The sequence below is a fragment of the Meleagris gallopavo genome, chromosome 23 (assembly GCF_000146605.3).
Source record: "Meleagris gallopavo isolate NT-WF06-2002-E0010 breed Aviagen turkey brand Nicholas breeding stock chromosome 23, Turkey_5.1, whole genome shotgun sequence".
Classification (NCBI taxonomy): domain Eukaryota; kingdom Metazoa; phylum Chordata; class Aves; order Galliformes; family Phasianidae; genus Meleagris; species Meleagris gallopavo.
Genome location: NC_015033.2, coordinates 5,669,623 through 5,684,507, shown reverse-complemented (window position 1 = coordinate 5,684,507; position 14,885 = coordinate 5,669,623). Strand labels below are relative to the sequence as shown.

Genomic DNA, 14,885 nt, shown 5'->3' with positions numbered 1-14,885 from the left:
TGGGCTGCTGGTTGGTGACCTGCACACAGCAGGGGGTTGGAACTGGATGAGCATTGTGGTCCTTTTCAACCCAGGCCATTCTATGATTCTATGAATGGCATCCTCTCCTCATTCCTCTTATTCCTGTTTCCACCAAACTGCTTGCCAATCTTCACATCATTCAGCATGATTTTTTTTTCTTTCATTTTTTGTTCCAATCTGATCACCTGTAAGCATCTTGTTGCAGGTGCTGTTCCTATTGAAGGTGACATAAAAATTACAGAGGTGTGCTGAAAGGCACTATCCAAGTACCTGAACTCTGAATTGGATGCAAACAGGAAAGGAAAGCTTCAGTTAAGGCACCTTTCAGCCCTCCAACCATCTTTGCATTGTTCTTAGGTCACTTCACCCTTTCTGGTTTGAGTACAGTGTAATGTGTTTGGTGAACTTCAGAGTTACACATTTAATAGGGAAAAAACAAGCTTCTAGTGCACACCTACTCAACGTTGCAACAGAATTGCTGGCATGAATGAAAAACACCATAGTAGGTCCTCAGTTTAATGCAGTGCTGGCTGTAGGACATGTGCTTGTATGCATCCTTACCAAGAGGTGATCTCTTTATAGGAAAGAAAACCAATTTGAATCTGATTGTTAAATGTGGGTGGAAAAGTGATTGATATCAGTCTATTTCTTCCTTTGGTAGGTAGGCCTTCCTTTGGGTTTTGATTTGAAGGTGTTTTAAGAAGCTGCATTTAAATTGCAAATAAAATTAGAATGCGCTGATTTGACTGAACTAAATTGTTTATTTTACTGTATAATACATAGTTATTAATGTATGTTTGAGATGTGAAATGCCTTGTTACATCCTAGGCCTAATTTTATGGTATGTGCAAAATCCATGAATATAACTGCTGTGGAATGGGTCAGAGTGCTGTGTTCAGCTGCTGAGCTTTTATTTGTGTAGGAAGATGTCAAATGAAGTTCTGATTGTATGCTTTTCCTTACAAATAGACTTCTGAAATGGGATATTGATGGCTGAAAGGAGGTATGACTATTAGGAAATGTCTGATACGTCACAGGATGTGATCCAGTGCTGTGCTCTTTGATCTTATTTGTCTGTTTGATAAAGTTTTGGTTGATCAGGTTGTGTTGTAGGCTTGTTTGACTGCTCCTTTAGCTCTGGTTGCTTAAAAAAAGGTTTTGTCAGCTTGAAGCTTCAAATGCATTGTTCTCATAGCTGTCTTGTTCCATGTCTGCTGTCCTCTCATCCCTGCAGGCATTCAAGGCCAGGCTGGATGTGGCTCTGGGCAGCCTAGGCTGCTGGTTGGTGACCCTGCACACAGCAGGGGGTTGGAACCAGATGAACACCGTGGTCCTTTTCAATCCAGGCCATTCTATAATTCTATATGCAATTTGTTAGAAACTGCTGTGAAGGAGAAATGAGCGTGGTGTTCCCTTAATGGGGTGGTGGGGTGGATACTGGGAGGGAAGAAATCTGGGCCTCTTTGAGATGCAGAGAAGAGCAGACAGAAAAGAAACTCGCTCAGATGTGGACTCTCATATCAGTTCAAGGCTAACAGATGTCCGACTCAAACTTCTTTCATCTGTGTTTTTCCTTGCTGGCCATTGGAAGAGAAAAATAAAAGGAAAGCAGTTCTTCTGTGAATAGACTTTCAGCTATTATAACTAAAGAGCAAGGATTTTTTTCCCCAGCCCCTCAATCTAGCGGATGGGAAGGGATTTCTGGCATTCTGTTCCTTCCACAGTGTCCAATTTCGGGGTCTTTCTCCCCTACTAATAGCTCTCTAGGACGTGTCTGTGCAGCTGTTAGGGCTTACCAAGGCAGCAATAGAATAACATTGCTAGGACTCCAGTTTTATCATTTTTCTCGCTGTTGCAGAAGGCTGACAGAAGACATTCTTGTAACTTAACTCAGCAAGTCATAAATATAGAGGAGAATAGTTGCCATACTGAGCACTCTTGAAGTGTGGCTATGAAGTAGGAGAGGTTGGGGAAGCTTTATTTTCTTTGAAAGATTAAAAACTCAACTGTGGTAGCCTATAGAGATGCATTAAAAATATATTTCCAGAATGCTTCCTAAGTGCTCAGTGGAAAATGCTGGGTGTTATAGATGAACACTCAGCTCAGTACATGAAGACTGCTATTACATCTCTGCTTTGTGGCTGCAAGTAAAAGCAAGAGTCATGTCTGGTAAGTTTGAGTTTACTTGGACAGCTGTGGCACTGCCTGATTTTTTTTTTTGTTGTTGTTATTTAACACCACCTGAAGTTTCTTCAGAACTTAAATATAACATCCTTCATGTTAGAGGAGCTATTGCCTTCTTCACCAGCATTTGTGACTGCCCAGAGTGGTCACAGTTCAGTGTCAGGGGGCAGATATTTTTTGGGGCTGTAGCATGAAGTCCAACGTATGCATACATGTCGTTTGTGCCAAGCACCATTCTTTCATAGTGTGGATGCATTTATGGGAGGCTGCATGTGCTTGTGGCTTTTGTAATGCTGGTTGTTCAATCAGGAGTAGGTGTCTTGTTAACTGAAGAGCTGGTTGTCTTGTGACAGCTGTGAGTAACGCTTGCAATTTTACATGATGTGAGTAATAGTATGAATATAATTACTAGCAGCCTATTGACTCTTGTAGATCCCTTAAAATGGGCATGAAGCCTAATCACTTAACATCCATAAATCACTTATTAGCTTTCTATTGCATCTCCAGCTATAAGAAAACCTTAAAACCTTTTGTATTAATTACAGGCTAAGGGTTCTGAACAGTTGGTTTAATTAAGAATAGAACACAGAAATAACTTTTATGACACTATTTACATCCTATCATTCTCTTCAAAGCAGAGCAGTAAGCTTGGCACGCTGATACTTTAAGGTTGATCTCTGGAGTGAAGTGGCTTGCTTGTAGGCTGTAAACAGAGCAGCAGGAGGAGGACAATAACCCAACGGTAGCTCTGGGAAGTGCATTACAAGGCAAGCTTCAGTGTTAGCCACGCTACAAGAGGGGGATTTATGTGTTACTGGACTCAGGGTGTGCAGGGAAGCTCCTCTCTGTCCCCTGGCATCCAGGTCTGGGCAGCACAGGGTATGTTTGTGCCTGCGGCAGAGAAGGTGGTGTACCCCAAATTCCCATTCTGGTATGTACATTGGAGTAGTTTGTTTACTGCTGTATCCTAGGTTCAACAGGAGAAAAAATCACTTTTCATTTTTGTGAACTACATACATTTTTCAGAACTGTAAGTATTGTTTTCTTCATGAATTTCTGTTGAGTCTTTCTCCCAAGAGATACACGCTCAAGGAAGGCAACACCAGAAGCTATTCTAGATTGGTTGGTTTTTTTTTTGAGATGGGTTAGAACAAGAATACCTGAAAGCCAACACTTGAAAAGAGGAAACAAAGAATTGCTGATGTGAATGCAGTTGCTCTCAGTGTGCTGGGTAGTTGATCTTCCAGCTTTGCCCTATATTTCCTAAGCCATCCCTTGTGTGTTTCTGGGCAAGTTATTCCTGTTAGTGAAGCTTTGCATCGTTTTCTCCTTTACGCATCAAGGCAGACATGGGTGTTCTGCTTGGAACTTTCATATGCAAGTTTAGGTAATGATTGACAAAGGTAAAATGGAAGGCTGCATGAGCAGCTCTGCTCCCTCCCATCAGTGCTCTGGATTTGGAGCTGCCCTTTCTTCTGTAACTTCAGCATGTCCTCACACAAAACTGGGGCAGCATTTCTCTCACTGTCAGCACAGCAGCACAAACCTGGGCTGCTCGTGGGGAAATTGCAGTGTAAATTGCAGTGTATCTCAATTTTCACTTAAAGAATTGGAGGATTTAAAAACAAAACAAAAAACCATAGAAAATAATAAAAACCAACTTTGAGCTGTAATTAAATGTTTCTAGAAGTCAACTACTTCTAATTTCCTACCTCTCTATTAATAGACATGCTTTTAATAGCTAAACATGTTTTTCTTGCAGTTGGTCACAGATAGCCAGTGCTTTTCAGGGGCAGAGAGTTCTCCCAAGTCAAACCTTAAAATGAAAAGGATTGTTATTAAAACAGAAATGTTTTTCAAGTCATCCTTTTCCTTAACGCTGTCAGTTTCAATAAAGATGAGCTGTGTGCCACAGATGTGAGGTTGATCCAGTCCAGCCCATGTGATTCTATTCACCTTTACTGAAGTTTTTTGCTGAGGCTTATAATGAAGAAATTGCTTTGCTGGCTCAAACAGAGTGTCTGTCCTGAAATGTTTGTGACACCTTTTCTCATCATTCAGGGTCCAAAAAGGATGGAGCAGACAGAGATCACATTTGAGACACAGCATGCAGCAGGAATATGAAAACAAGCCACAGAACAAGTTTTTTTAGTCTAGAAAAGATTAGATCTGTGTGTGTATGCATATATATATATATTTGTAGCTCTCTGTGTTCTTTAAAAAGAAAACCTAAATACCTCCTTCACAAGTTTTTCAGTTGAGGAAGACTTTCCAGACAGGTTACAAAGGAGTTGCTGTGTTTATGCACTTTGTGTTTTTTTGTTTTAATCTGAGAACAGTCTGGCATCAGGAACAGAATTAAAAATAGGTACAAATACTTTGTGTAGTCAAAATAATTGTGATGCTTCACCATAAGGAACTGGAATTTTCATTGTGGTAACAGCTAGATGCTAAAATGGAGGCAGGGCTTCTATCAACAACCATGTGATGAAAAACTTCTTTGAGCACAGTCTAAGCATAAGGCAGGTAGATTTATCTGATGTATTTGGTCTGAAATTTGGAGGAATGTTATTTGGAAATGGCTCGAGTGGATGTTGTCTCAACATAATGTGGCATGTAACAGTTCTATTACTTAATTACTTGCTCAGTGTAGTTTCTCATGGCATAACTAATCAGATGAAATACAGCAAGTGAAAGTCGATCTGTATTTCTGTCTGTGGATGAGTTTTAGATCACCACATTAATGAGCATTTTCAAAGACTTAACACTAAGCATGAATGCACATGAAAGCCATATCCTGAAAGATCAACTTATGTAAATATTATATTATGGATAGATGCTTTCCAGGGTATAAAACCACAGTGATTCCTCTTCTTTCATCTTTTAGGACTAGTGGAATAGTGCTGCCAGGCATGCTGTATTTGGATAAGATAAATAAAATACTTTAAGCTCTATATTTCCCAAGTAACCAATGGGGGAATTTTGAGTGTGGTTGTAAGGGAAACCAAAGAAAATAAATGCAATGGCAAATGGCCTATGAGAAATAGGGAAATCACTTCAGATAGATTTACTCACTGTTTGAAGTCACATCCATTAACTTCAGCAGTCGGATACTTGTCTTATGAGTAAAAGTAGGAGTTAAAACTCTCAGGAACAGCTTGCATAGGTTGATCAGCTGTTATGCTGTTCTGTTTTCCTTTGCTAATGGTTGTGGCCCTTCTGGTTTTTGACTTGCAGAACACAACCGAGCCTCCTGCTGTAGTGGAGACCTTAGCTGATGTACCTGAGCACGTGCTTCGGGGGCTTCCTGAGGATGTCAGGCTCTTCCCATCTGCTGTTGACAAGACAAGGCTTGGTGAGTGCCACAACTGTAAGAAGAGAACGAAGGCTTTTAAAATGGCTCACGTAAATTGCTTGCTGCAGATGCTGTGAACATTTGGTGCCTTTGTATGCTGGGCAGTGAATGAAGAAGAAATAATGTCTGGTGCATTTTTCTGAAACCATTTATATTGGAAGGAGCGGTCTCCTACTAACAGATCAAGATTATGTTCCTAAAAGATCAAAGTCAGGGCCAATGATGGACCAGAATGCAGAGAGGTTAGGTCATGGGGATGCTGGTATGTTCCTTTACTGGCTGCCTTAATTCATATCACTTTTACTTCTATCAGTTTTGTATTTTTGCTGCTATCTTGTTGTTGTTTAACTTCAGAATGCTGTGTCTCACTATCCAGTCAATACAAAAAGTCTCTTAGATGATTCAGTGCAGACTTAAAGCTGCTATGTGGAACAAAGTATTGTTTGTGTAATAATGCAAAATGCTGATTTTTTTCTTTAACCTGAGAGAACTTTGGAAATCAGAGTTGCAGATTGGATATTTGATGTTAAAACTTGGTAGATTAAGGAATATCCTGGTTTACTGTTAGTAACAGGTTATAAACTCCTTGGAGCAAGGTTAATATTTTCTAGTATGAACCTGATCTGGCATGGTCTGAATGAGTGTTTTGTTGGAACTGAATGAGGTAGGAGGGAAAATGTTAGAAAACTTGTATTCCTAATGGTATTTTGAATTTATCTTGAAATACAGGAGAAATCAAGGTCATTTTTTGTCGTCAGAGCTACAGTAGTCCTGGAGCAAAGGATGAAACCAGATAAATGCTTAAGCTTTATGTGACTGGGGGAAGTTCTGGGGACGTGTCTGTTTGAATTACTAATAGTGAACTTCAATTTCCTGGTTGTGGTCTTAATGGTGCAGAGCACACCACAGCCTGAGACAGACACATGCAGTGATCGTAAGAAATATGAAATGTGAATAGAAGATCTTTCTTGAGCTGAGTTAGATTTGTTATAATTACTGATATGTATCTTTTCAGGTGTTTGGGCAACAAAGTCAATTTTAAAAGGGAAGAAATTCGGGCCTTTTGTTGGCGATAAGAAAAAAGATCTCAAGTTAAGAGCAATGTATACATGTGGGAGGTAAGAAAAACTTGTTAATGAAAAAGGTGCCTGTCACTGGGTCAATATTTTGTATTTACCTTTCTAGAGATTTTAGACATAAAATAGTTGCTACTTCCTTATCTGTGGTTACCATTGCAAATCTATTTACAGATACTGATTCTGAATTACAAAGCTTTACACTATTGAAACTGAGATTGCTGTGTGAATTTTCTCCCATACTGTCTGTGGATCCCTCGTTTCTTTAGGAGCCTACAACAAATAAAGCTTTGCTTTGTTGGCTTGAACACTCAGTAATATCCATTCTTCAGCTGTGTACTGTTCACTACTTATTGAAATGAGGGAAACTGGAAGGAAAGTCTTAAGGAAATCTCAGTGTTCCTTCTCATCCAGCTCTTTGAAAAACAGCTTTGTTTTGGGGATTGGTTTTGCTTTTGCAGCTTTCATAAAAGTTCTCAGCTGTTTCAGTATTTCTTGTGCTGCTTGCATTTGGATTTGCCTTAAAGCAATTACTGCCTGGACAGCTGAATGGTTTTTTCAAACTCCTCTGACAGTCATAAGACCTCAGATATTATGTAGATTTCAGAGTATAGGTGTCTTAACAGAGTTAAACTCTATCTACAGTGTCTTTTAAATAAGGCAATTCCTAAGTACTCCCAGAGATGACATCACTATTTCTGAAGGTTTTCACACAAGAAGTGGCTTTAGCAGAGTGTGTGGTCAAGGAGGAGGGATGGAGGAACTCTGACATGGCAATTTCTGTTCAGAACGTGCTAAAGTACAGATCTTTAGGTTAAAGAGATTGATAGTAGTCATCCTTCTGGCCTCTGGACTGCAAAAAGGGAACTACATACAGCACTGGATAACTACGCAAAGCTTAGTGATAAGCCATCTCAGAGGAACTGAGCTAGAATAATTTCCCATAAATGCAAATCCACGTTTAGGAAAGTAATAAAGTAAAGTAGAATGTTTGCTGTATCAAACTAGTGCTTTATTTTAGCAATTCTACTGCATGAGGTATCTCAACTTTTGATCTGCTACACGAGCACATAGTGAGATTGGATCGGTCCAGTAAATTATTGACCTTGTGATTGTTTTTCTTGATTTTCAATGTCCTCACTGGATGTATCTTAATGTCTTTGGAAAAATGTGTTGAGAAATGAGAGCAGCAAACAAACTGACACAGTTTCACAGTTTGCAATGCAGGCAACAACAGGGTCTCCTAGATTTCAGAGTAGTTGTGTGCTGCTTTAATACTGACTTGGGAATTAAAAAAAAAGGCAGCTAAAATGAGACTGCAACAGTTGTTCCCATATGTTGATATCTGAAACCACCCCAGCATCGTAACTGTTAGAAAATATGATTGTAAAAGGATGGTGTGTGAGAGCAGTGCAGTGTATGGACTTTCAACCAAGAGAAAAGCTTTTCCATAGGAATTCAATTAATTTTAGTGAAGTTAATCTGAAGAAGATCTCAATTTTTTTTAATGACTTCATTCTCCCACATGATTTAGAATAAGTGGGTGAGTTTTGTGTCGATATCTGTGGTTGCTGTATCTCAGGAGAACAGTTGACTTGAAGACATTCTCATCTTTTGCCAGAGAAAAGCCACTGGTAGGGAAACAATGGCAAGTGACTGAAAACTGAGGGAACTGCCACCTTTTGAAGGGTTCAGAACAACAGTCCCTTTGTAATTTACCATGGTTTTTAGGAGTCATTTGAAGTTGCAGTGTTATACAGAGGTGCTGAAGCGATTTCCTTTCTCACAGTGCACAAGATTTTGCAGCAAAGATCAGTAGATGAAGTGGCTTGACCAAAAAGCAATCCTATATTATGCTTTGTCATGCCTGCCATATCTACTAACTCTTCCAAAGCATTGCTTGGCTGTTTCCTTCCTTTTTAACCACCTCGTTCTGTGAAACTGTTTGCTTTCTCCTGCTGCAAGGGCTGGATGTGCTGATGAATTCTTTCAAAAGTCAGCTGATGAAACCCACGCTGGAGTAGTTTAAGTAAGGAAGGAGTTTTCTCTTTGCCTGGAAAGAGATGAGTTCTTCTTAGTGGAAGCTGATGTCTGCAGGCTTAACCATAAGCAAAAAAAACAAATAGTACAGCATTATCAAATTATACATATTTTTTACTTTTTTGTTGTTTCTGAAAATCTGAGGGCTGCCCAATACTTGTAACCATACTCAATGTCTCAGTATGCCAATGTTCTGAGACAAAATATTTTTAAATAATGGAAAAATTATGGCTTTCATTGCTGAACAGTGGAGCATTCTTCAATTTGGAAAAAAATAAGTGTATAACATCCATTGGCAGCTTTTCTTATAAGACTAACTTGGACTATAAGAAGAAACATGGGAAATATTTAACATGTCTTGAAAGATAAGCAGAGCTGACTGTTAGCAGAAAATGCTGAAGACCTACCAGTATCTTTGCTTTAATGCAAGCTGTCTTGAACATGAGTAGACATCAAAAACACTTAACCAAGAATGGAAACAAAACATTTGCACAGCACCTTGGAACATTCAGAAGTTCATAGATCTGTTCACAAGGCTTCTGAAGCATTGATATTTTCTACAGTCCTCTGAAGCAAGATTAAATATGCAGTGTATTCTCCCTTACCTTTCCAAATACAGCAAATGCTTCTAACTTCTTTGTCATTACTTTTTCCTGATTCCTCAGATAGCCGAAATAAAACTCAACTGTATTTATATAATAACACCAAGCCTTACTATAGATATAAGCTCCAGAGAATCGCATCACAGAATCACAGAACGGCCAGGATTGGAAAGGACCTCAAGGATCATGAATCTCCAACCCCCTGCCACATGCAGGGCCACCAACCTCCACATCTCATAGCAGCCCAGGCTGCCCAGGGCCCCATCCAACCTGGCCTTGAACACCTCCAGGGATGGACGGGGCATCCACAGCCTCTCTGGGCAGCTGTTCAGCACCATCAGGCATGGCAAACTGAAAACAAAGCATAGAATGTGTTAACTAGTTTAGCTTTTGAGCCCAAAGCCTTCACACAGAGGAGGGTTTGTTGACCAAAAGTTGTTCAGTTTTTTTCAGTTATACCAATTTGTCTGAAAATAATGCAAACAGCAGCAACACTGTCCTGTAAAACATGCTCTGCTCGTGTTTTTTGCTTCATTTCTGTCCTTTGTTGATGATTGCTGCTTTGTATAGCTTTGGAATGTATTTTCTTTTGGTGCACATACACTTCAACATAAACAGATATCAGTTTGCTTGGGATAAATGCCGATTTTTCTCTTGTAGGTGTATTACCCAAACCTGGGGTGGATGTGTGTTGATGCAACTGATCCAAAGAAAGGGAACTGGCTGCGGTATATAAACTGGGCACGTTCAGGAAAGGAGCAAAACCTGTTTCCTCTGGAGATCAACAGGACCATATACTACAAAAGTTTAAAGGTATCAGTGTCTGAGAAAAATCAATTACTGCTTTGCTTAATGCATTATATTTCATTTCCCTCTACTCAAAGCTTTATCAAAGTTGATACAAATAGGGTGCAAAATCTAGCAGACTACATAGAACATGTTTTTTCTATTCCTGTAGATACTGAGATGCTTTGTATTGAGCAGAAATCAGTTGTATTTCTGCTCTTTGCATCTTGTAGCAACCTTATAACCATCTTCTAACAAACAGATTTTCTTAATTCTATACCTCTCCAGTTTCACTGCAGGAGAGGGAGTGGGGAAGGGTACATTGCATTACTGGTGCATTGCATCTCCAGAGTGATGAAAATATTTGTTTAGCCGTAGATTATGATAATGATAGAATATGGTAGCTCTAAATTATTATTCAAATCTCTTACCAAGAATCTGCTAACAGTATGTGTAGGTCAACTTTGTTCCTTCTTAGAATGCTTTTGTGTATTTACAGCCTTGCTGTTAAGCTATGGATGTTTCTTAAATTTCCATGTGAGACCAATAACATTTAACTGTTCTACATTTAAGAAGAAAAGAGCTGATGCTATACACTTTGAAGTTTATAGGGTAACATAAAAGTATGTAGAACAGTTATATTTTAGGTCAAACTTGATTGGGAAAAGCCTCTAAATATTTTCTAAACTTTCTGATAGCTTTGACGTAGCATTTGAGTGCAGATTCCATATTATCAGCTAGTCTGTACTGCTCTTTCACTGGAGGTGTGCTCTCAGGGCCCATCTGTAGCCAGCTTACTTTGCTCTAGACATTTTATCTTGGATTGCCTGATCTTTGCCCATACTCACACTAACTCGTTTATCTAAGTGAGCTTTTGGAGTCACTCCAAGACTTTAAATTTCTCTCTTGTTGAATCTTTCCAGAAAAGCTATGATAAAGACAGATGTTCATATTTCAGATCTGTTTTCTCAAAGACAATACTGCACTTTGGAAAATAATTGTACTGCTATACAAAGGCTGAGCAATGCTGACAGAATAACGAATATCTGGCTCCAATATCTGAAATAACCTTTGTTGCTTTGCCTGTCTTCTTCAGCTTGCAACCTGATGAATTTTATCCCAATAAATCTTGCCAGCAAGATCGTGCTGCCAAGCAGCTTTTTCTGAAGACTGCTGGAGCATCCAATAAGGCTTCTTTTTTGTTTGTTTGTTTGTTTGTTTTTTGTTTCAAAATCCATCAGGGATTTCTTGCAGTGTGATGGAACATCTGGGATGCAGTGGGCTTCTTCAAAGAGCAGTCTTGAGTTTGGCAGTGTTTATCTGCTCCTTCAGCAACCACTTTGTGCTCTGCCTTTCCGTGTGCGCTGTGGGGTTGGTTTAGCTTCAGGCTGGTGTTAGCAGTACCAATCCTGGAATCATGGCCTAGCATCTGGGAGCTGATGTAGGCTGGTTGGAGGGAGCCTTACGCCAGAAACAGTGTTACCTCCAGGCTGCCTATGTGTGAAGACTTGTTGCTGTAGCTGTCACCAGTGCAGAAGCACCTGTGTGTAGCTTTTGGTCTGGGTGCTGCTACAGAACTGAGTTGTTTCTGCCTTGTGTGTGTAGCTCCAGGAACACAGTTTAGACATACCTGAGCTAGCTCTGCAGGGCTGAGATCACTCATATTAGCACTCCCAGCTTCGTACTGCTCAGAAGTGACCAAGCTCTTCCTAGGAGTGTTGCACCATGCTGCATGGGCTGGCAGCTCACCCTGCTGTCCCTTGGTAGCCACTGACACAACAGGGCAGCTCAGTGTGAGGTCATGGTTGGACTTGATGACCTTTGAAGTCTTTTTCAACCTAAATGATTCTGTGTTTCTAAGTGGTATGTAAGGAAAATTCTGACCTTGTGAATTTGTTGTGGTTTTTGAAGTGGAATTTTGTCATGGAATTGGACAGTTTTCACCACCATTAAACATTCAGCATTCAGTTGGAGGGGATCATGTTGGATCATGTCAAGATCAGCAAGTTTTTGATTACATGAATGGGCTATTCTTTAATAGTAATTAATGCTAGTAATAATGGTAATGATAATTACCTCCATATTCTATCTGATGTCTTAGCTGTTCCAAGAATATAAAATGCCAAAGGACGGCATTTTCTAGCGCTTCCTAAAGTTACTTTTTACTATGTGAAGTGACAAATTTAGAGTAAGCAAATCTCTTAACAGTAGAGTGAAGAAACTGAAAGCTGAGCTGTGAGAAACTGACAGCTTAGGTAGGGGGATAATGTAGAAGTGACTTTAAATTTGTGATCTCATGGGCAAGTTGCAGCATGAAGGCATTTATTGTCTGTTGTATCAGCTCTCACTATCCTATAACTTGTTAATTTTCCCTGCAGTTTCTAACTCGAAAAGAATTGTGTTGTTTTCTGCTTCCTTTTCACAAAGTGTTGTTTATACATCTCCCATTTATTTAAAGACTTGGTTTCTGTCTCGTTTTCTGTGTGGGAGATGAATTTGTTCTTACAGTGTCCATATCATAGATTCACATCACGCTTTATTGACCAGTGAGACAGAAGAAAACATGTACTTAATAACAGCTCACATGTTCAGGTTTTGATAAAGTGTTCCTAGATGGCCCCTTCCTGATCTTCTTTGTAATTCATAAATTCAGGAGAATTCCATTTAGTGATAAATAAACAACACATTTTTTATTTACCTTCAACAGAAAATTAGTGGCTTGTATATCATTTTGTTCTGCTTTACCTGGTAGCATTTTTAATGCTGTAAATTTTTTCCCCAGGTGTTTGTTTGGGGGGTTCTGATTTTAAGTTTAATCTGCAAGCTTTAATTTCCCTGTTCTCTGCTGTACATGAAAAGTAAAGTAAAATTTCATGTTGGGGACTCCTAATGAGGTCTCAGATAATATTCTGAACTAAGCACAAGCAACTATTTTTGTCTTCTGTCTTCTCTTCCTGTTTACTGAAGAATTGAGGATATTTGTAGGTTGTTTTGCATATGTTTTCCCCAGCATACATGTATGAGAGTTGTCATATGTCACTGAAACAGCTTAAACTGGTTATAGAGTTTCAGAAGTTCTTCCTGTCTCTGCTAATTAAATGAGCTAGATGAATGGTGTTATTCTGCACACAGTAAACTGCAGTGAAAACTCAGTTTCAAAAAGTCTCCTAAATAAGTTAAGCTATGATCACGTCCTTGATTGAGGTGAAATTAATTTGTTTATGGAAAGACGTTTCGTCAGACAGGTTTACAATAACTCGGGGAACACAATGTAAAATAGTAACATGCAGAGTGAAAAGAGACCCGAACACCAATACCACAAAGTGTCTGCTGTGGTTACAGCTGGGGAGGTAAGGCCGCGTCCAAATGCAAGAGAGCAGAGAAGCAGTAAAATACAAAGTCTGTAGTGAAAAGTGCATGCTCTAGTAAGATCAGATAGGTAAATGCCTATCTCAGCCTTCTATCATTGCTGTCCCAACCTGACGTTACAACATGATCTAGAGGTGACAGCCCGGAGGAAGCTGCTTGGCAGAGGTGTTGCTGGAGGCTGCAGAAGTGGCATTTGGTCACTGTGGTCCTTTTCTCCCTCCTGTTGCTGCTGATGGAGCTCTTTTGATGGTCTAATTATGAAGTGGCTGCTGCATCTCATTTTAGAAGCACAAGGTTAGAGGGCTTAATTTAGATTCTAGCATTGTTACTCCAAAGCTAAATTCATCAAGTTGAATGTCAGTTCCAGCCAAGGAACTAACAAATTACATGTTTGTTATCATCATGTGTTTGAATTGCCTAGTTTTACCAGCTCTTTTCTCTGAGTTTGTATATAGCTGAAAAGTCATTTGCGTCAGGTAACTCTTCTTTATGCCAGCTGCAAGATGGAACCATGCAAGTACAAAAGCAGCATGGCCAGCAGATTGAGGGGGTGATTCTACCCCTCTACTCTGTGCTGGTGAGATCTCACCTGGAGCACAAATGTAGGGTCCTCAGTACGGCAGAGATGGAGAGGAGGGCCACAGAAATGCTCCCAGGGATGGAACGTGAGGACAGGCTGAGAGCTGGGGCTGTGCAGCACGGAGGAGAGAAGGCTGCAGGGAGAGCTGAGAGCGGCCTGTGTGTCTAAAGGGGCTGCAAAGGAAAAAGGGCGTGAAAGAAAAGACTCTTCAGCGAGGGCGTGGTGGTGAGTGGGAGTAGGGGAAAGTGGATTCCGTGCGTAGAAGGAGGGGAGACTCAGGTTGAGTAGGAAGAAGGGAGGTGAGGACCACTCGCACAGACTCGTCCCAGAGAGGTGGGTGCAGGCCACCCGGACGTCGAGGAAGTGGGGCTCTGAGCACTGATGGAGCTGTGGGTGTCCCTGCTCAGTGCAGGGGTTGGACCTGATGGCCTTGGAGGTCCCTTCCAACTCCAGCCATTCTGTGGTTCTATGAAACACATTTACCACCATCACATCAGCCCTGCAGAGCTGTTAAGGAAGGCAGACTTTGCTTATCTTGCTTATATAACAACTTAAATGCTTAACTTAATAAGTTACGATATAACTTCAACGCTTGCATCTCTTGTTGCAGTGTCAGGACATAAAGATAGCTATCAAATATTCTATGATTCTATCAAATATTCTATGATTCCCTCTGTCAAGTGCTGTGAGGCCTTCTGGAAAAAAAAAAAAAAAGTGCTTCAGAAGGAACAGATTCTGCTATTGTTCCTCATACAAAAGTCCCTTTTGGCTTCAGACTTGCAATAATGGTCTCAGGCCTCCCTTGGCTGTAGCGCGGTGCCCGGACTGAAGTCCTTGTGGCAGCTGCTGGGCCGCCGGGCCCGCTTCTAGAG

General features: G+C 40.3%; 1 protein-coding gene across 1 annotated transcript; it reads left to right on the top strand.

Moving 5' to 3' along the window:
* The first annotated feature begins 5,241 nt into the window (after nucleotides 1-5,241).
* LOC100541270 (PR domain zinc finger protein 2-like) lies at nucleotides 5,242-14,186 on the top strand. Its single transcript, XM_019622579.2, is given in 5 exon segments — nucleotides 5,242-5,560; nucleotides 6,576-6,635; nucleotides 6,638-6,678; nucleotides 9,939-10,091; nucleotides 11,161-14,186. Coding segments are annotated over 5 exon segments (441 nt in total). The 5' UTR covers nucleotides 5,242-5,385; the 3' UTR covers nucleotides 11,173-14,186.
* Nucleotides 14,187-14,885: the final 699 nt, after the last annotated feature.